A 25895-nucleotide genomic window follows, 5' to 3' on the forward strand; every position below is an offset into this window, starting at 1 on the left:
AGTGGGTGACAGAGAGGGAGGATGAGATGAGCTTTAAGAATCTGACCATTGTAGAGTTCTCTAACACCTTGTACCCCACCTGCCCACTGGCTGTGTGCTGAAACTCCCTTGCCATGACCTTTTTCCCACAGAGAAGCTGCAAGGCTGGGACAAGTTATTGCTGTCATTTCTGTATGTGGGTAAACCTGACAGCCCCCAAAATGTGCTGGGGCTTGGGTCCATTAATTCAGTTCCTGTTCCTTGGGAGAGGGGGGGGATTGTGGCAGAGAGGAGCCTCCCTTTACTCTCAGCCAGACCTCGATGGGATGGAGCCTGTTAAGGAGAAACACATCTTGGGGAGGTGTTTTCTGCAAATCTTGGGTAAGAGCTGGGTTGGTCCCTCAGTGGGAGCATTGGGTGCCTGGAGGGAGCAGCTGCTGGCCTGGGCTGTGACCTGCCATGCCTGTCACCTGCATCTCTCCCTCCAAGCTGGGACTTTCTGTGCCTCCATAAGATGAGCTGTGTCTTCACAGCAGCATTTTTCTCCTTTTCCCAACCTTCCAATGTCCTTTGAAGCTCCTTTTGCAGGTTTCCTTGCAGCCAAGGATGTTCTCGTTGCACTGGGCCTGTTTTGGGGATGGAGATCAGGAAAACATCCCTTGAACAGGTGCCAACCCATCCCAATTTTGCCCTCCCTCATATCACTGGCTCTGCTGTGTGTCCCTGCACTGAGGAGCACGGTGCCACATGCTGGGAAAAAGCAAAGAGCTCCAAAGGAAAATACATTTTTTTGGAAAGGATGCGTTTATTTGCCTTTATTTATCTTCCTAAAGCTTTCAGATTAATCTTTTTGATCTTGCCTCTGCAGCTGCATGGCCAAGGTTTGGTTTCTTTCAGCTGACATTGTGCTGAGAGCACAGAGCACTGCAAGGGGGGTGTTAAGGAAGGGCAGCAGAATTCCTTTGCTCTGGAGAGGGGCGGTGTGTCGAGCTAACTTTAGTAAGGAGCAACTAAAAAGGGATGCAATAAAAGTATATTAAAAATAGCAAACGGCCATAGAAAGTGGATGTGAGGCTCTCAGCGTTCCCTGCTTGTGCCCAGAGAAACGTGGGGCTGGAAAAGGGACGAGTTATGGAGCAGTGCAGAGCCCCCCGCTGCCTGAGCAAAAAAGCAAAGGTGAAACCACTTAGAAGTAGGTGAACCAGATCAGAAGTTTGTACAGCAGATTAAAAAAAAAAAAATAAATCCAGAAATAAAGACTTGAAAGAGATATCAGCTCCTCTGTGTGCTCAGCTCCCCAGATTCCTTGTTTTGTAAAAACATCTCCCAGCTGAGATTCCTCTGCGCTTTTTCTTTCTTTTCCCCCCTCCCGTTTGCAAAATGCTAACTCTGCTCTCTCGCCTGTCTCTCCAATTTGGAGCAATTTACTGGGAGCCGGGGATGAATTACTCAGCACAGAGTTAACCAGCACCTGCTCGGAGTTAATTGGCATGTGTGCTAATTGCCGTGATAGTCACACTTGTGCGAGCTGAGTGCGGGGAGGGGGGAGCTCCTCCAGCCCAGAGCTTCTCATGCTCAGCTCCCTGATCCTGCCTGAGATTCCTGCCAGTGCCACAGGCTCGGGCTGGCTTTTTTCCAGCGGATTTGCAGGTCCTTTTCCATGCCCTTGGACCCTCCTTGTCAGGGTGGGGGAGCTGGGATGCTCCGTGGTTTCCTTGGAAAACGAGGCTCAGGAGAAAGGAAGAAGCTGCTGTCTGAGAAGGAGGAGATGATGCTTTAATGAGCGGGGTTATTGTTTATAAAATCATTCAAGACCCCCAAAGTGAGAAGTTATTTAGCAGCTCAGCTCCTTGTGGCAGTCCTGTGCTCTGGGTGCTGGTTCAGGTGCTTGAATTCCACCTGATCATGGAGGAGGGTCCTGGGTGATCTGGGTGCTGGTTCAGGTGCTTGAATTCCCCCTGAGCACAGAGGGAGGGTCCTGGGTGATCTTGGTGCTGGTTCAGGTGCTTGAATTCCACCGGATCACAGCGGAGGGTCCTGGGTGATCTTGGTGCTTATTCAGGTGCTTGAATTCCCCCTGAGCACAGAGGAGGGTCCTGGGTGATCTTGGTGCTGGTTCAGGTGCTTGAATTCCACCTGATCATGGAGGAGGGTCCTGGGTGATCTTGGTGCTTATTCAGGTGCTTGAATTCCACCTGAGCACAGAGGAGGGTCCTGGCTGATCTTGGTGCTTGTTCAGATGCTTAAATTCCACCTGAGCACAGAGGAGGGTCCTGGGTGATCTTGGTGCTTGTTCAGGTGCTTGAATTCCACCTGAGCACAGAGGAGGGTCCTGGGTGATCTGGGTGTTGGTTCAGGTGCTTGAATTCCACCTGAGCACAGAGGAGGGTCCTGGGTGCTCTGGGTGCCTCAGGCTGGGCAGTGAGGGAGCCAAAGCAATGTGGTGGTGAGGGAGAGGGAGCTCCAGGGATCCTCCTGGGCTGGGGCTGAGCCCCAGCAGCAGCAGGGCCAGCAGAGATGAGGGCAGCTCTCCAGGTTTCTTGCCCTTCCAGCTGCTGTTCAGAAACTCAAACCAGTGGTTGGACTTTCTGAAAGAGCCACCTGGGCAGGAAACGTGAAAATACCTGGGTTTAAAAATACGGTGGGGGAAAAAACCCAACCTAAAAACAAATGAAGTCACCCCAAAACCCCAATTCCATGAAGAGAAAAGGGAGGGGTTTGAAATCCCCTCTGTCAGGTGCATTTGGAGGGCAGCAAACATTCTGTGCTCTTCTCCATCCCTGCTCCTCACCCCATCCTAGGGCTGCCCTCCCCATGGGGTTTTTTCCTTCTCCTGCAGGGTACAGGGGTCAAGAGCATCACATGGCAGCTCCTTTTCTCCCCATGATGATGAGCAAAAACCTGTCAAATCACCTTTTTCCTGTGGAAAACTTTATCCAGCAGCACCAAAAAACCCTGAGGCTGGGACCATTGTCCCCAAGGTGCTGAGGATGCAGAGTCAGGACTCAGAGCAGCAGGAGGAACCCGGTTTGGTGGTTGAAAAAGGGGATTTGGTTTGAAACACTTGGGCTGTGTTTGTGGCCTGGGGAGAGGAATGTGGTTGGAAATTCACTGCTGCCATGTAAGAAACAGCAGCTGGTGTGGAGCTGAGGGCAGGGATGAGCAGCCCTGGGCCTTTTTCCCATCCTCATCCCATCTCATCTCTTAGAGCACCGTGCAGCTTTTGGCTGCCATAGCATCCTGTGAACAAGTCCCACAACGAAATTGTGTTAAAATATGTTTCCTTTCACTCAGTTGAAATTTACTGCCCGTTGTTCTGCAGTGTTTATTGTTGCTTCTGGAGAGTTCCTCTCTGGTTTGGACAGTAAATCCGCTGTCTTTCAGAGGCTTTCTCTGTCCAAGAGCTGCAGCACACGGAAAGAATTAGCATCTTGCCCTGTGTCTGGTTGTGGAGCTGTTGCTGCTTTGTGCTGCTGCTGGTGGTTTTGAAGATGTTGAAGGTGAATATTTTTCAGCCAGTTTAGAGAAGTGGCGACTCTGAAGGGAAAAGCAGCAAAGCAAACCCGACAAAAAGTTCCCCCTCTTCCAAAATTTCTTGGTGTGTGTGCAAAATCCTCACCCTGGTTCTGAGCCTTTGGGCTGTGGGGTCTCTCCTGGGTGGGCTCAAAGTGAGGGAAATACCAAGAGGATGCTCCAGGTGGATGAAATAAAAATCCTTCTTTTCCTTTTGGGTCTTGCTTTATCACTGACCTTCGAGGGATGCTCACATGGTGTGAGCTGGAGCAGTGATGCCCCAGAACTGGTGATGCCCCAGAGCTGGTGATGCTCTGGAACTGGTGATGCTCTGGAGCTGGTGATGCTCTGGAACTGGTGATGCTCTGAAACTGGTGATGCCCTGGAGCTGGTGATGCCCTGGAGCTGGTGATGCCCTGAAACTGGTGATGCCCTGAAACTGGTGATGCTCTGGAGCTGGTGATGCCCTGGAGCTGGTGATGCTTGGAACTGGTGATGCCCTGAAACTGGTGATGCCCCAAAACTGGTGATGCCCCAAAACTGGTGATGCCCCAAAACTGGTGATGCTCTGAAACTGGTGATGCTTTGAAACTGGTGATGCCCCAGAGCTGGTGATGCCCCAGAGCTGGTGATGCCCCAGAGCTGGTGATGCTCTGGAGCTGGTGATGCTCTGGAGCTGGTGATGCCCCAAAACTGGTGATGCCCCAGAATTGGTGATGCCCCAAAACTGGTGATGCTTGGAACTGGTGATGCCCCAGAGCTGGTGATGCTTTGAAACTGGTGATGCCCCAAAACTGGTGATGCCCCAAAACTGGTGATGCCCCAGAACCGGTGATGCCCTGGAGCTGGTGATGCTCTGGAACTGGTGATGCTCTGGAACTGGTGATGCTCTGGAACTGGTGATGCCCCAAAACTGGTGATGCCCCAGAGCTGGTGATGCCCTGGAGCTGGTGATGCTCTGGAGCTGGTGATACCCCAGAACTGGTGATGCCCCAGAACTGGTGATGCCCCAGAACTGGTGATGCCCCAGAACTGGTGATGCTTTGAAACTGGTTATGCCTTGAAACTGGTGATGCCCCAAAACTGGTGATGCTCTGGAGCTGGTTATACCTTGAAACTGGTGATGCTCTGGAGCTGGTGATGCTCTGGGACTTGTATTTTTGGGGCTTTCCATGGTGGGATGGGCAGCAGCAGCCAAAGGATGCCCCTAGCACTGGCTCAGTGTTCCCCATGGTGACAGTGCTCCTCACAGCTGCATGGTTGCTCCCATTTTGCTGCTGGGAAGGAAACATGCACCTCTTTTGGTAAATAATTACTTAAGAATTAAATGCCATCCCTGTATGATCTGTCCTTGCAAAGAGTCTTTTACTGATGGGATTTATGGGTAAAAAAACCAGGTTTTGCTGCCCTTTGTCTCTCTGGTCTTCTTCCTGGCCTCCCCATACCTCATCCTCCCTGGAGGGCAAATTGTGGGTGTCAGGATGGGGAACCACAGAACATGATGCACCATGATTAACTTCCCCCCCCAAAAAAAAGCAGAGAAAAAGATGAAGTGACTCACATGACTCAGTGAACCCCAAAACTGAGTGTGGTAGTGAGACCATTTGGGTTTCTTGTTGGAGCATGGTCTGGTGAGGAGCTGAAGGATGGGGCCAAGGTCTTCAGCAGGGTCTGGGGGTGCTCTGGGGTGGGAGAGGAGCAGGAGGAGCTTGGTCAGGTTGGCTGTGGCTGCTGCTTTGAATTTGGGAGAAAAACCTGGTTTTTTTGGGTTTTTTTTAATGCTTTTTGTGTCAGGCTGGGGGCTGCCAAGTTTTGGCAGATAGGAAGCTATTTTGGGACTGGCTTTTCCCTTTGCCTGGGTCTTGGCACAGGGCACCTTGCCTTAAATGCAGCGTTATCACTGCTGTTACCCAGCTGCTCAGAGCAGGGAGAAGGACATACCTGTGGAAAATGAACTGGCTGGAGTTCCCTCTTTGTCCCTGCAGTGCAGCACAGTGCTGGGAAATGGCATGAGATGGGCTGGGGGGCTGTGCCAGGAGGTGCCCTGGTACATCTGGGTGCAGCCTCTGCTGCTGGGGGATGCAGATTCACGTGGGAGCCCCTGAGAGCTGCAGAACTCATCCCTTTGGGGAGAGTTTTGGGCACAAGCCAAGCCCCAGATCCATGGAAACACCCTGTGGCTGAGCCCAGTGAAGGCCAGGCTGTCTCAGCTGCCTTCAGAGTCCTCCTTTCCTACAAGAATTGGGTTTCTGTGCCTGGTTATGAGGTTCCTTTCAAGCAATCAAAGAAAGACATTTTAAAAATTCCAAATTGGAGATTAGTGCAGAAACTGGAGACGGATTTAAATTGCCCAAGCTAATCACCAGCCACTCGACTGCTTATGACTTTATTAAGAGCAAAAAAAAAAGAAAAGAAAAAAAAGTCTGGAGTGTCAGAGAGGAGCAGTGATTCAGGGGCTCACTGCTGCCACCTCCTCCTCCTCACCCAGCATCGTGTGTCCTGTGCCATGTGTGTTCCTGGCCTCCATCCTCGGGCTTCTTGGAGACCAGTTTGGATAAATAAATCCATAAATCCCTCTGCAGCTCTCCTGGCCCCGAGCTGGCTGGGACAAAGCAGCAGAGCCCACTCTGGCCTAGGGCTGGGATCTGGCTGGGTTCTGGGCCTGTGTGGGGTTTGGGAGCAGAGTCTCACTGCTGTCTCTGTCCTGTGCAGGTTTCTGAGCAGCTGCTGCCTCCTCGTCCCCGCTGGATCTGCCTGTGCAGGACGGTACCATGAACTGAGCACGGAGCTGCGCCAACTTTTTTTTTTTTTTTTATATTTTTGGTTTTGGCTTTTTTTGGGTTTGTTTTCCATCCGAGAGCAAAGCCCCCCCACCCCATCCAAAGCTTTTTGATGCAAGCATTCTAAAGTGGGGTTGCTGCTCCCCTCGCTGAGCCCCAGTGGTCCCGGCTGCGCTGAGGATTTCCCGAGAAGATGGGGAGGAAAAAGATCCAGATCCAGCGGATCACGGACGAGCGCAACCGGCAGGTCAGTGCTGTGTGTCCCTGCTGCCCCTGGGGCTCCAGAATCACCCATTCCCATCCCTCCAGGGCTACCAGAGCCGTGCTTTTCCCAGTCCATAAAACAAGCTGAGATTTAGGCCGGATCCAGGCGGATCCAGGACCAAGGCGTTGCTCCTCCTCGCCTTGGAGCTCTTGGAGCTCTTTCCATCTAAGTGCTTTTCCAGAAGAAAGTATCTTCCCCACTTAGTTAGTTCCCCCCCCCTGTTTTTTTTTTTTATTTCTTATTTTTGTCTCGCAGAAAATATATTTCAGTTGACATTTTCCATGTGGTTTTTCCAATCATAAACAGCCACAACAAGTATCCATTTTGCTGAACGCAAACAACTCCAATTATTCCCTTTTTTTTTTTTTTTTCCCCCCCCTCAATTGTAGACTTAAATGACTCCAGGGCTTTTTTCCTTGGGGCTCTTTTGAAGCCAAGCCCGAGACACGCATGTGCATGTGTGTAGGAATGCATTCATGTATCTCAGAGGGAAAACAAAAACCAGCAGATTATTCCCAAATTTCCATGTTCCTTCAACTGGAGTGGTGGAGCAGCAGCACTTTGCCAGCCCAGGGATGACTCTGGCCATGTATTTCCCATTACCACAGGACTTCCAGGCAGCTCCCTTTGCTTTCTGTGCTCCTGGAGTTTGGCTCAGCAGATCCAAGCCTCTGCCTTTAGTCCAGCATGACCTGCCACACTTCTTTCCTGCCACTTTCACTCCAGAAAAACAGAAAAAAAAAAAAAAACAGCAAAAAAAGCATGTGGATATATTGTTAATCCTTAAAGAGTGTCAGAGAACAGAATTGGGTGAACCACTTTATTGCTCCTCAGCAAAACAATAGGAAATGGCAGATTTTCCTCATTATAGCTTCACGTGGTGATGGGGGCTGGGGGTGGGCATCAAATTCTTTCTGCTGATGTCCCAGTTGCTCCTGGGGCTGTTTAGATCCATCATGAGGAGGAAACAGAGCCTTAGGGGTTGTTGGAGGATCTGGAGTGTATTTTATGGGGTGCACAGGGGGAGTGAGGGATCTGCAGTGACTGGAGCCTTGTTCAGACAAATGGAAAATAATTGGTAATGCTGGAGGGGAATGGCTGGGTAGACCTTGGGGAAAGGAAGGAGGCAGCAGCTGAGTGATGGGGTGTTCCTGAGGGATGAGCAGCTCTTCAGCCCTGGCTGGAGATGAAGACCCTTGCTGAGGGTGGGATTTGGCAGCAGGAGTTGCTTTTTGCATGGCTGGGTGTGATGATGGCTTTAGTGCATCTCTGACATCAGGTGTCCCCAAATCCCATTTCCCAGGGCTGGGGGACCCTGGTTTTTCCTGGCTGGGCTGGTTCTTCCAAAACCCAGCACGGGAGCGTCGCTCTCCAAGCCAGTGCAGCACATCTTGCTTTGCTTCCCAGCAGCCATCCCCATCAGATGGGGTGTAAATTGGTAAATTGGTCAGCAGCACAGCTTTGCAATCAATTTTCACTGCTCCCTTTCTTTGGGAAAAAAGGACATACAGGAAAACATACAGGAAGATGGGACATTTCACGATAAAGGATTGCTGCAGGCAGTGGGGTCTCCTCCATCCACTGTGGGAGGAGCTGTAAAGAGGGGCAGAAGCCTCTTGCTGCACTCTCCTGGGCCATGCAATGCCAGGATCTGATCCCCAGAGTCACAAGTGTCCTGTGTCATTTTATCTCATAGAACCATGGAATGGTTTGGGTTGGAAAGGATCTTAAAAGTCCATCTCATCCCACCCCCCTGCCATGGCAGGGACACCTTCCACTGTCCCAGGCTGCTCCAAGCCCTGCCCAACCTGGCCTTGGGCACTGCCAGGGATGGGACAGCCTCAGCTGCTCTGGGCACCTGTGCCAGGGCCTGCCCGCCCTCCCAGGAAAAATTTCCTTCCAATATCCCCTCTAAATCCCCCCTTTTTCAGTTTGAAACTCTGCCCCTTGTCCCACCACCATCTCCCCATGTAAGAAGTCCCTGTGTGTGTGTTTGCTAAGCCCCTTAAGAGCTGCAAGGCTGCACTGAGGTGTCCCCAGAGCCACCTCTGGCTTCTCACTCCCCTCCCTCTCCTGCTGTTGCTGTGGGTCAGTGATGAGGAGCTGATGTGTGCTGCAGGCTGCCAGCTGAACTGCCCTAAACCCAGCCTGGGAGCATCCTCACTGCCTTAAACCCAGCCTGGAACCTCCTCACTGCCCTAAACCCAGCCTGGGAGCATCCTCAACTGCCCTAAACCCAGCCTGGGAGCATCCTGAACTGCCTTAAACCCATCCTGGGAGCATCCTGAACTGCCTTAAACCCAGCCTGGGAGCATCCTCACTGCCTTAAACCCAGCCTGGGAGCACCCTCAGCTGCCTTAAACCCAGCCTGGAACCTCCTCACTGCCTTAAACCCAGCCTGGGAGCATCCTGAACTGCCTTAAACCCAGCCTGGGAGCATCCTCACTGCCTTAAACCCAGCCTGGGAGCATCCTGAACTGCCTTAAACCCAGCCTGGGAGCATCCTGAACTGCCTTAAACCCAGCCTGGGAGCATCCTGAACTGCCTTAAACCCAGCCTGGGAGCATCCTGAACTGCCTTAAACCCAGCCTGGGAGCATCCTCACTGCCTTAAACCCAGCCTGGAACCTCCTCAGCTGCCTTAAACCCAGCCTGGGAGCATCCTCACTGCCCTTAAACCCAGCCTGGGAGCATCCTCACTGCCCTTAAACCCAGCCTGGGAGCATCCTCACTGCCTTAAACCCAGCCTGGGAGCATCCTCAGCTGCCTTAAACCCAGCCTGGAACCTCCTCAGCTGCCCTAAACCCAGCCTGGGAGCACCCTCACTGCCTTAAACCCAGCCTGGGAGCATCCTGAACTGCCCTAAACCCAGCCTGGGAGCACCCTCACTGCCTTAAACCCAGCCTGGGACCATCCTCAACCCAGCCCTGCCCCAAGGGCAGCTCTCCCCCTGCTCTGGCTGAGTGTCAGCTCTCCTGAGCTGCTGGAATGCAGGGCTGGATGCCCCAGCTGTGCCAGACACTGTCCTTGGCACGTCCTGGTGGCTCCTTGGGATGTCCTGGTGGCTCCTTGGGATGTCCTGGCAGCTCCTTGGCATGCCCTGGTGGCTCCTTGGGGTGTCCTGGTGGCTCCTTGGCATTCTTGGGTGGCTCCTTGGCACGTCCTGGTGGCTCCTTGGCATTCCTTGGTGGCTCCTTGGCATATCCTGGCAGCTCCTTGGCATGACCTGGTGGCTCCTTGGCATGTCGTGGCAGCTCCTTGGCATTCTTTGGTGGCTCCTTGGGATGTCCTGGCAGCTCCTTGGCATGCCCTGGTGGCTCCTTGGCACATCCTGGCAGCTCCTTGGCATGCCCTGGTGGTTCCTTGGGATGCCCTGATGGCTCCTTGGGGTGTCCTGGTGGCTCCTTGACATTCCTGGGTGGCTCCTTGGGATGTCCTGGTGACTCCTTGGCATTCTTGGGTGGCTCTTTGGCATTCCTGGGTGGCTCCTTGGCATTCCTTGGTGGCTCTTTGGCATGACCTGGTGTCTCCTTGGCACATCCTGGCAGCTCCTTGGCATTCCTTGGTGGCTCCTTGGCATTCCTGGGTGGCTCCTTGGCATATCCTGGCAGCTCCTTGGCATGTCCTGGTGGCTCCTTGGCATATCCTGGCAGCTCCTTGGCACGTCCTGGTGGCTCCTTGGCATATCCTGGTGTCTCCTTGGCATATCCTGGTGTCTCCTTGGCATGCCTGGGGCGGACAGCAGTGGGAATAGTGCAGGGATGCCCTGGAGAATGAGGGGTTCCCCAGTGGTGGTGGCCACAAGAGGCTCCAGCAGGACGTGGAGCTGCTGCAGTGGGTCCAGAGGAGGCCACAGAGCTGCTCTGAGGGCTGGAGCCCCTCTGCTCTGGAGCCAGGCTGGGGCTGTTCAGCCTGGAGGAGGCTCCATGGAGATCTAAAGGGGCTCTGGGAAGCTGGGGAGGAACTTTGGAGAAGGACCTGGAGTGACAGGACAAAGGGGGAATGGTTTTAAACTGAAAAGAGGGAGATTTAGGTTGGATATCAGGAGAAAATTGTTCCCTGTGAGGATGGGAAGGCCCTGGCACAGAGAAGCTGTGGATGCCCCATCCCTGGAAATGTCCAAGGCCCCAACCCCAGGCTCTCCCCTCTCACCAATTTGGCAATATTTGGCAATATTTGGCAATATTTGGCAATATTTGGCAATATTTGGCAATATTTGGCTGGACAAGGCTTGGAGCAGCCTGGGATAGTTGAAGATGCCCCTGCCCATGTCAGGGGGTGGGACAAGATGAGCATTTAGATCCCTTCCAACCCAGCCCAGTGTGTGATTGTGTGAATTCCAGCAGCAGCCAAACCCAGGGGAGGAGAGGAGCAAGTAAGAGTCACTAATGTCATTAGAGGAATTAGTGCAGAGGATTTGCCACAACAGATCAGGCCATCAGTCCTTCAGGGCCAGGCTGCTGACTCTGGCAACTGCCAATATGCTTTACATCAGGGGAAAGGCAAAAAATCCCTGCTAGTGTGGGGCAGTAATTCCTTCCTGACCCCTTTGGTGATCGGCTTAGGCCCTGGAGCATGAGATTTGATTACCCTCTTAGACTTACAAGGTTAATTCTTCTAGATGAGGCTCATGCACAGTGTCAGGGGAGGTTTGAGGTTTCTGTCCCAGGTCATGAGTGGATGCACAAAGCCCTGGTGGGTGATGCTTTTGTGTGATGTGGTGGCTAAAGGGCAAATCTTTGCTTTTCCCCTGCAAGATGGTGCCAATAGGGAGGGCTCTGTCTGCAGAGGGAGCATCCCCTCATCTCTACAGGGGTGATTTGGTGGTTTGTGTTCTGCTGAGCTGTGCCCAGGTTGCTGGTGGATTTGGGGGAGGTGACCCCACACTCTTCACTGCTCGAGGGCAGAACCCAAACCATGTTTTGTCCCTGCTCTTCAAAGCCAAGAGCTGCCCCATGGTTTGAACCCCACATCTCAGCCTCACCTCACTGCCTCCAGTCTTGGTGGCTGAGCCCATCAAGGTGTGGTTTGGCCGGGTTGTCCCTGGCTCTGTGGCTGCAGGAACAACCCTGGGCTCTTTGTTCTGGTGGAGACCCTCAGGTGTTTTCCTGCTGGGGCTCCTCCAGCTGCTTGGAGGGTCAGGCAGAGCCTGGAGGCCACCCCAGCAGGGACAGAGGGACAGGTCCTGGTGGGGAAAGAGGGACAGAGGGACAGGTCCTGGTTGGAAAAGGGACAAAGGGACAGGTCCTGGTGGGGAAGGGGCAGAGTGACAGGTTTTGGTGGGGAAGGGGGCAGAAGGACAGGTCCTGGTGGGAAAAGGGACAGAGGGACAGGTCCTGCTGGGAAAAGGGACAAAGGGACAGGTTTTGGTGGGGAAGGGGGCAGAAGGACAGGTCCTGCTAGGGAAGGGGACAAAGGGACAGGTCCTGGTGGGAAAAGAGGCAGAGGGACAGGTTTTGGTGGGGAGGGGGACAAAGGGACAGGTTTTGGTGGGGAAGGGGGCAGAGGGACAGGTCCTGCTGGGAAAAGGGGCAGGGAAACAGGTTTTGGTGGGGAAGGGGACAAAGGGACAGGATTTGGTGGGGAAGGGGGTCAGGAAGACAGGTCCTGTTAGGGAAGGGGACAGAGAGACAGGTCCTGTTGGGGAGGAGGACAAAGGGACAAGTTTTGGTGGGGAAGGGGGAAGAGGGCCAGGTTTTGGTGGGGAAGGGGACAGAGGGACAGGTCCTGTAGGGAAGGGGACAGAGAGACAGGTCCTGTTGGGAAAAGGGACAGAGGGACAGGTTTGGGTGGGGAAGGGGGCAGAGGGACAGGTCCTGTTGGGAAAAGGGGCAGAGACAGGTCCTGCTGGCAAAGGGGGTCAGGAAGACAGGTCCTGCTGGGGAAGGGGGCAGAGATACCAGGTCCTGCTGGGGAAAGGGGCAGAGATACCAGGTCCTGCTGGGGAAGGGGGCAGAGATACCAGGTCCTGTTGGGGAAGGGGGCAGAGATACCAGGTTTTGGTTTCAGAGCCTGTCCTGCCACAGCTGCAGGAGCAGAAGCACAGCTGGCTCCCACCTGTGGCACTGCCAGCTCCTGGTGCTGGGAGCTGCCCCCCAGCAGAGGTTTTGGGTGGCTGAGAAGGGCAGAATGCTGCTGGGGAGGGGGAGCTGTCGGTGAAAGGAGCTGCCCTCAGGTGATTCCATTTGAGCAGAGTGCTCTGGGGTGCTGCTGGTGTGATGTGAGAGCCCAGAGCGGGCGCACGTGGCGGCCACAGCAGCACAGGGACCAGCCCAGCGCTTCCCAGGGGCCGAGGCGATTAGAGCAGAATCTCATTACTGCTTAATTATCTCTGGGAGGTGCTGGGGAGGGGCAGCAGCTCCCTTGCCAAGCGTGCCCAGAGCTGCCCCTGCTCTGCCCTCCTGCCACTCGTGGCTTTGTCTCGAGGGCTGCAGGACCCTGAGGCTGCATTCTGGGTGCTGCTGGCAGCTCCATGGCCTGTGGCTGGGATGCAGCAGCCTCATTCACTCTCCTCCCTCAGCTCTGCAAATTAAAGCTGTTCAGTTGCAAAACTGATGCTGTGGTGGAGGCCCAGAGTGGAGTGCAACCTTCCCACGTGGAGAAGGGAGCAGGTCTTGGCACCCCAGGGCATCTCAGCTCATCTCCAACCCTTCCCTGGAGGCTGCTTTGCTCCCAGAGCAATGCTTAGCACAAAGCCATGACCTCCTGCCTCTTCTTTTCTTCTTCTGTTTTTTTATTTGCTCGGAGGGCATTGGCCAAGCCTCGTGCCTTCCCCATCAGCGTGCTGCCTGTTCAGGGGGTGGGGGACCCTCAGCAGCTCTGTCTGCACTGCAGCAGGGCCAGGGAGCCCCAAACCAGCTCCTTCTCCAGCAGCTGGCTCCTGTTAGGAGTGTGGTGGTGAGAGCTGAGCGTGGGCTGGGAGTCACAGCCCAACGTCTGCCCTGCAGCTGGAGCTGCTGCTGGAGCCAGCACCCAGCCCCAGCCCTCCAGGATTGCTCCTGCTCTGCTCACAGCTCAAAGCAGGGCAGACTGGGGAGACAGGGGACCCCATTTGGGCAGGCAAGGAAAGGAGAACCCCCCAGTGAGGTCCCACAAAGGGGCAGCAAGGTGGGAGGTTTTGGTTCAGCAAGGTGGAAGTGGCAGCTGGGCAGCCCCTGGCATAGGGGGGCTCATGGTGCCCTTGGGGGAGGGATCAATGGGGGCTGGTGAGCAGGAAAGTGGTTACCCCTGGGTGGTTTTGGGGTGCTGAGCCCCAGCTCTGTGGCCCCCAGGGTTGGGCACTCACAGCACAGCTGCAGCGAGAGAGGACAAGATCTCCATGGCTTGAATATTCCACTTAAAAACCCGCAGCCCCCGGACAGATGGCAGCTCTGCTGGGGATTTTGCTGAAATTTATTTTCTCTTGATTTGGCAATATGTGATTTCCAAGGCTGATAATCATCTTTGTGCTTGTGAAGTGTCTGCCTTTGGAGGATCCCAAAATAGGCAGCAATAGGAACCGTTGGGAAGAGGGAGGCGAGAGAGGAGAGCTTGGGGTTGGCTCCAGTTGGGGAAACTGAGACAGAATATTCCTTCTGCATTCCCCTTCTTCCTTTTCCTCTTCCCCCAGTGGTCATTCCATTTGCCTCTGGGAGCTGCTGGCAGCGTGGCCACAGCTTCTGACCGTGGCTGTCCTTGCTTTCAGGTGACCTTCACCAAGCGTAAGTTTGGCTTGATGAAGAAAGCCTACGAGCTGAGCGTGCTGTGCGACTGTGAGATCGCCCTCATCATCTTCAACCACTCCAACAAGCTGTTCCAGTATGCCAGCACCGACATGGACAAGGTGCTGCTCAAGTACACCGAGTACAACGAGCCCCACGAGAGCCGGACCAACGCCGACATCATCGAGGTGAGGCCCAGCTGTGCCACCAGGCTGGGGCCAGGGCTGAGGCTGGGACCGTTCTGCACGCAGGGAGGGCATGGGGCAAGCAGATCTGCCACACTCAGGTGGATTTGGCGTGGTTTGGGTTCAGCAAAGCCGTGAAAATAACTCTGTTCTGGGTGGTAGAGTTGTCTCCAGTTGTGTGGTGATCCGCTGGCCTGAAGCTTGAGGGGCAGGTTTGCTGTGTTGGACCCTGCTGTGGAATCCAGACAAACCATGAGGTGGATTTGGGGCTGCTGCTGGACTGCCTGGTGCAGCTGGTGGCATTGTTCTGAAATGCCTGGTGCAGCTGGTGGCATTGTTCTGAAATACCTGGTGCAGCTGGTGACACTGCCCCCACCTGATATTCAGACACAGTGAGGTTGTGGGAGGGCACCAGTGGCCAAATTGCAGGGGAATTCAGGAGGGATGGACCAGCTGGGATGGTCCAGGGCCTGCTCAAAGCATGGCCAAGCTCATGGGATGGACCAGGGCCTGCTCAAAGCATGGCCAAGCTCATGGGATGGACCAGGGCCTGCTCAAGGCATGGCCAAGCTCATGGGATGGACCAGGAACTGCTCAAAGCATGGCCAAGCTCATGGGATGGTCCAGGCCTTGCTCAAAGCATGGCCAAGCTCATGGGATGGACCAGGAACTGCTCAAAGCATGGCCAAGCTCATGGGATGGTCCAGGGCCTGCTCAAAGCATGGCCAAGCTCATGGGATGGACCAGGGCCTGCTCAAGGCATGGCCAAGCTCATGGGATGGTCCAGGGCCTGCTCAAAGCATGCCCAAGCTCATGGGATGGACCAGGAACTGCTCAAAGCATGGCCACGCTCATGGGATGGTCCAGGGCCTGCTCAAGGCATGGCCAAGCTCATGGGATGGTCCAGGGCCTGCTCAAAGCATGGCCAAGCTCATGGGATGGTCCAGGGCCTGCTCAAGGCATGGCCAAGCTCATGGGATGGTCCAGGGCCTGCTCAAAGCATGGCCAAGCTCATGGGATGGTCTAGGAACTACTCAAAGCATGGCCAAGCTCATGGGATGGACCAGGAACTGCTCAAAGCATGGCCAAGCTCATGGGATGGTCCAGGTGGGATGGACCAGGGCCTGCTCAAAGCATGGCCAAGCTCATGGGATGTACCAGGAACTGCTCAAGGCATGGCCAAGCTCATGGGATGGTCCAGGGCCTGCTCAAAGCATGGCCAAGCTCATGGGATGGTCCAGGCCTTGCTCAAAGCATGGCCAAGCTCATGGGATGGACCAGGGCCTGCTCAAAGCATGGCCAAGCTCATGGGATGGTCCAGGGCCTGCTCAAAGCATGGCCAAGCTCATGGCTTGGTGGGTTTGCTCAAGGCCTGTCTGGCTGTGTTTTGTGGGTCTCCAGGGATGGCCCAAGCACTCTCAGTCTGACCCATGCCCAGCACTGCCACTGGCACCGTGCCCAAGCTCTGCTCACTTCAAGGCTGCCCTCCTCCAGCCTGCTGCCATTGCAGGAGATGCTCAGCTGCCCACACTGGCCCTCTGCTCAGCTTTGTCCTTGTCCCTGGTGCTGGCAGAGCATCTCTGGGCTGGAGCAGGGGGCACATTTGGCTCTCAGGACAGTGCCAGCAGTGCCTGGGTCCTTGGTCACATCCTCCCCCTCACAGTGGCTGGGCAGATGGAGCTGCAGGGTCCTCAGCATGGGGGCAGCTGCCATTAAACCAGGACAGACAGGCAAATGAAGGGCTTGGCTTTGTAATTAGTGACTTTATGGGCAGCAGTTAATGCCCTCAGAGCCACTGGTGGCAGAGTGGAGCAGCACAGCCTGCACTGCTTCTGCCTCTGAATTCCTTTGGTGCCCCTTGGCAAGTGTGCTCAGCCTTTGATTTCATGGGGAAGGGAAAAAAAACCCCAGCCTGCATCTTGCCCCAAAAATCTTGCTTTCCTCTTCTTTTTTATGCTCTGTAAAATGTATCTTTTTGAGAGATTTGAACTTGAAGTTTTCACCCCATGGCTGAACCGAGCATCTCGCAGCATCTGCCTTCCTTCGCTGGGAGTTTGGAGACCCTTCTGCCACAGCACAGCTTTGTAGGAGCCTTAAAAATGGTTCCAAAATGTCCTTTTTGGCCAGTTGGATGCAGGTCATGCCCCTTTTTGCTGTGCAGATGCTGGCAGCCTCTCCGGGATGCTCAGCCCGCGCTCGCAGCATTGAACAGATTTGTCTTGGCCTAAAAATACCATAAACATTTTGGGCAGCCTTCTCTGTTCCCTTATGGTCCAAGATGCAAACACTCCCAAGCCGACAAGTTACACACAGTCCTTGGCACCCAAAGAAACGTTGTGTTTGCACCACATGAAAAGCTGGATCTGCATCCAAAGCCAGCCAGAGAGGAACATCGGGAGCGGAAGGATATTGGTGGATGGCAGGGAAAAAAACCCAAACACGCCGGGCTCGGCTTGGATTGCTGGCAGAGCTCTCATGGAGCAAAACCTGCTGGGGTGCAGGCAGGTTTGGAGGCTGCTCAAGCATCCCTCCTCATCTTTGTCTTGTCTGGGAGGAGTTGGGGTTGCTTGAAGATTTTTTAATGTTTTCTCAATCCAAGCCCCCCCATTCCTACTCTCGGTGCTGGTTTCTTTTTCTCCTCACCCAGGTCAGGTTCCAACAGCCCAGCTGTGTCCCCACTGCACACAAATCCAATTTATCTCCTGTTTCTTGGTGGCTCCCAGTTGAACTTGACTCACAAAAAGTTTCTTCTCGTTCTGGAAGCTTCCCCACATTGAGCATTTAGAGACTGTGACAGCCCAGGCTGGGATTTTCCCACCGAATGTGATTTTAAGTGGATTTCAAGGGGCTGCTGCATCAGCCCACCTTCCCTGTGATGTCTGCCTGCCCTTCCTGCTGAGGGATTCGGCCCTGAGTGGCTCTGGCAGCATCTCAGGAAGGATGAGGAGCAGCCAGGACCTGGAGGAATTGAGGCAGAAGCCTCTTGATTTTGTTTTTCTGCTGGAAGGGGAGCGAGCAGTGGCTCTGGAGGGTTAAGCCAAGCACTGCCAGGCTGGGCCCAGCAGCACTGGTACCACAGCTCAAGGCAGCATGAGTTGCTCTGTCCAAATTACGTTTGAAAACAACAGCAAACATGAGATCTCCTGGTTTCTGGTGCTGGGGAGGTGCATCTGAGGGTGGGACTGAGGGCACAGGAATGTCCTCGAGGGGTTTCTCCTGTGGATGTTTAGTGAGAGGCAGAGCTGCTCCATGCTGAGCATACCCAGCCCTAGCTCAGGAGGGGTCCCACACCCCAGCTGCCTTTTGGGGCCCATTCCCTGTTGGGATCTCTGCTGCTCACAGTGACCCCAAGAAAAGTTCCAAAGTCTCTTTTCCCAGCCCAAGCACTTGGAGAAGGAGTCAGGGCTCTTCATTTCTCGCTCTCAAGGTTGTTTATTGTATCTTATCTATAAAAAATTCTCTCCTGCCCTGCCAAGGTCCATCCAGCAGGACAGTTCCAGGCACTCTGCCTGCCCCAGGGCAGGGTTATGTCTTTATACTAAAAACTACCTGTACAATATTTACAATTACTTCCCAATACCTATCACCTGTGTTAGACACTGAGCTTCTACTCTAAACCAATCCCAAAGTGCCACCATCACAGCAGAAGATGGAGGCCAAGAAGAAGAAGAAGGAGAAAGGCTGGACATGCCCAGATCCCTCCATCTTGCCCCCTGAACCCCCATACCAGAAAACCCCAAAATCTACTTTTCCACCCCGTGATAACTTCACTATTATTCTACTTAAACTGTTGTGGCTTGCAGATCTTCATCTAAGGTTGGTGACTTGCTCCAGGGGTCATAATCAAACCCACACAGGCATTGTGGGCTCTGTGCCAGGCTCCCTGAGCCCCCTGGCCGGGCTCTGGGCTGCTCAGGACAGCCAGAGGGGTGTCCTGGGTGCTGACAGGGACCCCCCCAGGGTGGGGTTTCAGCAGTGCCAGGGCTCAGCTTTGTCCATCAGGAGCGGGATCCAGCCACGCAGCCCCCGCAGCTTCTCCGTGCCAGACCAAATCCCGGTTCCTGCAGGCTTTTAAGTCAGAGAAAATCTCTCTGGTGCAGAGAGGGGGGTTTCCTGAGTCGGGGGGGGCCAGCTGAGCCCCCAGCTGGGCACGCTGGGTGCCACGTGCCCGCCCAGCCGGGATCACGCCGGCTTTGGGGCTCGCTGTCGCTTCTCGTTTCCTGCCAGCCTGGCTGACGTGCCAGCTCCTCAGAGAGGGCTTGGACAGGGCAGAGCTCAGCAAGCACCAGGATGCTCCACAGCCACTTAAAGGCACCCAGCTGTTTCTGCCCTTTGCTTGGCTGAGTGTCCCGGAGGGGCTGATTTTTCCCCCTCGGTCGCCTTCGCGGGGTTGGCATTCCCCAGGATGTGTTAAATCAGGCATTCTGCAGGATGCTGGGGAGGTGCTGAAATGCAGGGGCAGCTGCCAGTGTCAATGTCTTCATCCTCATTCTCATCCTTATCCTCATCCAGACTTCCCCAAAGCCCAGAGTGGTTGAGGCTCCCTCCTTCTAAGGGAAGTCGACTGCATCCTGGTTGAGCATGGTTTCCTCTCACATGTTCTGCATTTCCTGCTGCTCTCTTCCCCTCCTCGGGCTGGAAATCTGCTCCCCTGTGAGCTGCAGTCATGGAAGTGAGAATATTGCCTGGAAAAGCAGGATGTGCAGCGGGTCCTGATAGAATGGGGGGGACCTGAGGGGCAGGTGATGACTGAGGTGGGCTTTGCAATGGGAAATTCTCCCCCTGGTTCTCTCTGAAAATTTTCTGCTTTTAAATTTCTTCCATATGAAAAATTGTTGTGTTCTGCTGGCTGCAGCCCAGTGACAGAAAGGTTTCCTGAAAACCTCTTTGCATCTTCTGGTTTTTTGGTTTTTTTTTCCCTGGCAAAATAAAAGAGGAAGAATGAGAAGGAAAGTTCTTTTCTAAAAGACCTTGCAGAGATCCCAAACACAGGAATCTTTGGGTTTCATTCCCGCTCCAGCAGAATTATTTTCCTTTTACATCATCTCGACAAAAAAGCTCAAAATGTGGGATGCACTTTTTTTTTTTTTTTTTTTGGTAAAAAAAACCCAAAAGAAGCAGCAGCCAACGCCCGTATGGCTGGAAATGGCATTTTGTTGTCCCCAAGCTCTCATGTTGTTGTCTCAGAGAGCAGCAGATTGCTGCAAGGCACGCTGCCCTGGCTCGTGTCCTGCTGCCACTCCAGCCTGGTGCTTCCTGTGCTGCAGAGCAGCGCCTTGCTCAGCCCTGGGGCTTGTCCCCATCCCCTTCCCTGCAGCTCCTCTCAGTGTCACAGGTCACAGCCCAGCCCCAGGGCCACAATCCCAGCTCAGGGTCGCTGTCACAGGTTTACAGGAAGGATTTTTTTGTGTTGTTTTTTTCTGGTTTGATGTTTCCTGGGGCTGCTGGTGGGTTTCCTGCAGGAGCAGGGATGGTGACACCACAGCTGCCCCTCGCTGCTCCTCAGCTGCTGCAAACCCACCCTGCAAGGAGCTCAGAGACAATGAAGTTATGGCTGATTTTACAGCATTGGTGGCTGGGGAGAGCAGAGAGACCAAGGCAAAGCTGAGCTGACACAAAGATGTGTTAGAGAAGGAGCTGGGGAGAGGTGAAGGGCAGATGCTGTGAGATATTTCAGGATGAGCAGAGCCACATCCACCCCGTCCCACTGCTTTCCTTGAACAGTTTTTGAGGAAACAACTCCCAGGATGATTTTATGTGGGTTTAGAAATGGCAAAATGCTGGGGCTGGTGGTGGCTTTTCTGCAGGAGCAGGGATGGTGGCACCACAGCTGCCCCTTGCTGCTCCTCAGCTGCTGCAAAGCCACAATGCAAGGAGCTCAGAGACAATGAAGTTATGGCTGATTTTTTATGGGGAGAGCAGAGAGACCAAGGCAGAGCTGGTTAGCAAACACAAAGATGTGTTAGAGAAGGAGCTGGGGAGAGATGAAGGGATGATGCTGAGAGCTGTTTCAGGGTATGGATGAGCAGAGCCACATCCACCCCATCCCACTGCTTTCCTGGACAGTTTTTGAGGAAACAACCCCCAGGACGATTTTATGTGGGTTTAGAGATGGCAAAATGCTGTGGCTGGTGGTGGCTTTCCTGCAGGAGCAGGGATGGTGACACCACAGCTGCCCCTCACTGCTCCTCAGCTGCTGCAAACCCACCCTGCAAGAACCTGTGGGTCCCACAGACAATGAAGTTATGGCTGATTTTTTATGGGGAGAGCAAAATCACCAAGGCAGAGCTGGTTAGCAAACACAAAGATGTGTTAGAGAAGGAGCTGGGGAGAGATGAAGGGATGATGCTTAGAGCAGTTTCAGGGTATGGGTGAGCAGAGCCACATCCACCCCGTCCCACTGCTTTTCTTGACACAGTTTTTTGAAGAAACAACCCCCAGGATGATTTTATGTGGGTTTAGAGATGGCAAAATGCTGGGGCTGCTGGTGGCTTTCCTGCAGGAGCAGGGATGGTGACACCACAGCTGCCCCTCACAGCTCAGCTGCTGCAAACCCACCTGTGGGTCCCACAGACAATGAAGTTATGGCTGATTTTTTATGGGGAGAGCAAAAACACCAAGGCAGAACTGGTTAGCAAACACAAAGATGTGTTAGAGAAGGAGCTGGGGAGAGGTGAAGGGCAGATGCTGTGAGATATTTCAGGATGAGCAGAGCCACATCCACTCTGTCCCACTGCTTTCCTGGACACAGTCTTTATGGAAACAACCCCCAGGATGATTTTATGTGGGTTTAGAAATGGCAAAATGCTGGGGCTGGTGGTGGCTTTCCTGCAGGAGCAGGGATGGTGGCACCACAGCTGCCCCTCACAGCTCAGCTGCTGCAAACCCAGAATGCAAGGAACTGTGGGTGTCACAGACAATGAAGTTATGGCTGATTTTTTATGGGGAGAGCAAAATCACCAAGGCAGAGCTGGTTAGCAAACACAAAGATGTGTTAGAGAAGGAGCTGGGGAGAGATGAAGGGCAGATGCTGTGAGATATTTCAGGGTGAGCAGAGCCACATCCACCCTGTCCCACTGCTTTCCTTGACAGTTTTTGAGGAAACAACCCCCAGGATGATTTTATATGTTTTATTTTTAAATTTTTTTATCTTTTATTTTATAATTTTAAAAATGTATTTTGAATTTTTTTGCCATTTATTGTGGCAAAATGCTCGGGCTGGTGGTGGCAGCCCTGTGCTCGTCCCTGTGCTTGGTTCAGGTGTCAAATACAGGCAGAGCTGAGGGCTCTGGGAGCTGCCTAAAAACCTCCCTGGTGGCATCGTTGCTGCAGGTTTTAAAAAGGATCTTTTTGCTTGGCTTGAACCTCTTGAAAAAATCCATCCATCCCTACATCTTCTGAACCTGCCAACAGCTGTTGCTGGAGGAGAGGAATTTTCAAGGATTTTTTTTTTAATTTTGGTTTGATTTTGATTTTTTTGAATTTTGATTTGATTTTTTTTAAAATTTTTATTTTGATTTGATTTTTTAATTTTTGTTTGATTTTGATTTTTTTGGATTTTAATTTGTTTTTTTTGATTTTAATTTGATTTTTAAATTTTGATTTGATTGTGATTTTTTTGGATTTTGATTTGATTTTTTTGATTTTTTTATTTTGATTTTTTGTTTTTGATTCGATTTTGATTTGATTTTTTGATTTTGATTTGATTTTTTGGATTTTGATTTGATTTTTTGATTTTGATTTTGATTTGATTTTTAAATTTTGATTTGATTTTGATTTTTTGGATTTTGATTTGATTTTGATTTTTTTATTTTGATTTGACTTTTTGTTTTTTATTTGTTTTTTTTTTTGTTTTTGATTTGATTTTTTGATTTTGATTTGATTTTTTGATTTTGATTTGATTTTGATTTTGATTTGATTTTTAAATTTTGATTTGATTTTGATTTTTTGTTTTTGATTTGATTTTTTAAATTTTTTATTTTGATTTTTTGGCTTTGATTTGATTTTTTTTTTGATTTTTTAATTTTAGTTTTTTGGTTTTGATTTGATTTTGATTCGATTTTGATTTGATTTTTTTTATTTTGATTTTTTTTCACGGATTACCTTCCCAATCCCCAGGCAGGGATGGTAGGGAAGAAATGAGAGCTCCAGCTCCTGTCCCTGCAGAGGGAATTGTGTTGAGATGGGCACAGCCCCGTGTTAGACACCAGAGAGGAAACCCAGCTTCATTGCTTCGCTGCTCATGGAACAACTTTTTTTCCATTTTGCCTCTGAAAGAGAAAAAGGAAAAAAAAAAAAACTTATTTTTTTTTTTAGGGAAAAGCTCAACTTTCTGTCTTTTGGCTGCGTCGGCGAAACAAAAGGTTTTGGAAAAAAAAAAAATCCACAAAAAGCAGTTTCAAAAAAAAAACCACCAAAAAAAAAGGCAAAGCTGTTCCTTCCCCAGCAGCAGCACTTCTTCCTCTTTTGGGCCATTCTGAGAACAAACAAGGACACGTACTAAAATAGAAAAATAATAGGGAAAAGTCCTCAGGAAACTGCAGAAAAAGGCCTGGGAATCTCCTGTTCATGGCAGTGACTGATTGCCAGTGCCTTGTTCTACAGACACTCAGCACAGGAATTAGGGACACCAGGAATTACTCAGTTATTATTATAATAGAATATATTAATATATTATATTAATATAATATAGTATAATAGAATATAGTATAATGTAATATAATATAATATAATATAATATAATATAATATAATATAATATATTCGTATAATATATTCATATAATATATTCATATAATATAATGTTATATATTAATATAATATAATGTAATATAATATACTACAATATAATATACTACAATATAATATAATATAGTATAATATAATATAATATAATATAATATAATATAATATAATATAATATAATATAATATAATATAATATAATATAATATAATATAATATATTAATATAATACAATATAATATAATACAATATAATATGTATAATGTTAATGTTAGGTATAAGAACTATTCCTAATCATTATTATCAGATAATTAATTAATAATTATTAGATGTCAGGAATCACTGGTGACACCAGACAGGGCATCAGATGCCACCATGGTCAGGAGTGAGTGGGGTCCTTCTGTATGTGAACAAGAACATTTCCCCTCTGCAGCTGAATCCAGGAATGAGGGTGAAAGTGGTGCCTGGGAAGGCCCAGGAAGGAGCAATTTTAATGGGAAATATTGTGAAAAGCTTCAGCTTGGATGGAGATCAGGCTGGGCTGGGTGTGGTGCCCTCTGCTTGCAAAAGGATCCACCGAGCCCAACCTGTGGTGCTGAGCAAATGCTGCCAGCAGAGTTCCCAACCCATCTGGGATTTATTCACTGCAGGGTTTTTATTTCCCCCAGGGGCCCTGTGTTTCCTGCAGCTCTCAGGTAGTTGAAGAGCCACTCCCAAATAAGCTTTGGCCTCAGAACGGAGATGTTTGTTGCTGTTTAGGAAGACAGAGAATTGTCAAGATTATTTTTTTTTTCCCTTGCTGAATTTGGCATAAAAAGGCATCAAGACTTCCAGGAAATTCTGTATCTTTGACTCCTGCAAAAAAAAAAACAAGAAAAAGAGTTGGCAAGTGCTGGTTCCATCATAATGCCTTCATTGCTTTTGATATGTTGGAAACAGAGGGATTTAAAGTGGGTCTCAGTGTGCTGGTGAGCATGAGAGAGGCACTTTGGGGTGTCCCTGTGCCCTGTTGGGGGCACAGTGCTTGTCTCACCTCATCACCTCGATGCTGTCGGGTCTGTCTGTCTGTCTGTCTGTCTGTCTCTGCCCCACACGGGTAGGGCGGTTCTTGGGTGCCCCGCGTTTCAAAGGACGAGTCTGGACTCTTCAGCTTTTCCATCTTCAGATTGTTGATTGTTTCTTATCTACAAAATTTTCTGTCTGCCCAGCAGAGGTCTGACCTGCAAGGCAGCCAAGGGCACTCTGACCACCCACGGGGCGGTCGTGTCTTTTTATACTAAAATCTACATACACAATATTTACCTTTATTTCCCAATACTTTTCACCCATGTTGGCAAGTGCACCTTCACCATAAACCAATCCCCAAGTGCCAACATCACCACAGGAGATGGAAGACAAGAAGAAGAAAGAAGAAGGACGAGACACGCCCTGATCCCTCCATCTTGTCTCCATAACCCCCCTGTACCAAAAACCTTAAAGTTTATATTTCACCCTCTAAATGTGTCCCTGTTACACCCTTCACTCTAAAGTGATTCTCATGTCCTCAAACTGCTGTCACTCTTGGCAACATTCCAGGATTTCCGAGACCCCCAAGGGTTCTCCTGGCATCTCTGGACATCGGGAGCGATGTGCTGAGTTCCCACACGATGCAGCAGTGCCCAAACCTTCCCTGTCTGTGAGCCCAGTCTTGGCATGGGCTTTGCTGCCCAGTGTTGTCACCATCACCCCCTGTGTCACCCCAGCAGGGCTCCCAGCTGTCACTGTGCCACATGCCCTGTCCTGTCCTGCTCTTCCTGTGGCACCTTTGCGTTTGGCAAATGCCGCTCGTCTGCTTTTGTCAGGAAATTCTGTCAGATTGGACAATTTGCCTATAATTTCGGGGTTTATTTTCCTGTTTAGCTGCTTGGAAGCAGGTTTTCCCTGTTTTTTGCAGGACAGCAAAGAGCATGAAGGTTTTTTTTTTTCCCCTTCGTGATGTTGTGGCACCTGAAGGTGACAAAGATGCCTGAGTTCGTGCAGGGCCAGATTCAGTCCTGGTGTAAACAGAACCTTTGAAAACAAGGAAGTTTCTCTCTGTTGCTCCCCATGCTGTAATTCCTAAGTTGGCATCAAACCCCAGGGGCTGTATCCTGGTTTTTTGACCCCACTGAGGTCAGCAACATCTTGGGGTGATGCTGTTGATTTGTACAGGAGCAAGTGCTGGTCCATGCAGGCCAGGGGATGTTTTTGGGGGGACCTGAGTTTGTGCATGGCCAAATCAGTCCTGGTGTAAACAGAACCTTTAAAAACAAGGAAGTTCCTCTCTGTTGCTCCCCATGCTGAAATTCCTAAATTAGAGACACCCTGGCATCAAAGCCCAGGGGTTGTATCCTGATTTTTTAACCCCACTGAAGTCAGTGACCTTTAAAAACAAGGAAGTTCCTCTCTGTTGCTCCCCATGCTGTAATTCCTAAATTAGAGACACCCTGGCATCAAAGCCCAGGGGTTGTATCCTGATTTTTTAACCCCACTGAAGTCAGTGATGTCTTGGGGTGATGCTGTTGGTTTGTACAGGGGCAAGTGCTGGTCCAGGGGAGGTTCTTGGGGGGACCTGGTACCAGTTGTTGGTTTCTCTGTGTCTGGATTGAAGGCACTTGAGATGTAGTTCATGTTTAAATAAACACTCAGGTGTTTATTATTTCTTATCAGTAAAACAGTCTCAAAACCATGAGTTGGGCAGCTTTTCATGAGA

The 25895-nt window shown here is 51.3% G+C and overlaps 1 protein-coding gene across 18 annotated transcripts in view; it reads left to right on the plus strand.

Annotated features, from left to right (window-relative positions):
- Positions 1–25895, plus strand: part of MEF2D (myocyte enhancer factor 2D) — a 102671-nt gene that overhangs the window by 42403 nt on the left and 34373 nt on the right. For all 18 annotated transcript variants that reach the window (XM_077192131.1, XM_077192123.1, XM_077192139.1 and 15 more), the window contains 2 exons: positions 6205–6519; positions 14221–14424. In XM_077192131.1, coding sequence (XP_077048246.1) covers positions 6466–6519; positions 14221–14424 — 258 coding nt within the window. In that variant the 5' untranslated portion in view covers positions 6205–6465. The remainder of the gene's footprint in view (positions 1–6204; positions 6520–14220; positions 14425–25895) is intronic.

The sequence above is a fragment of the Agelaius phoeniceus genome, chromosome 31 (genome assembly GCF_051311805.1).
Source record: "Agelaius phoeniceus isolate bAgePho1 chromosome 31, bAgePho1.hap1, whole genome shotgun sequence".
Classification (NCBI taxonomy): Eukaryota; Metazoa; Chordata; class Aves; order Passeriformes; family Icteridae; genus Agelaius; species Agelaius phoeniceus.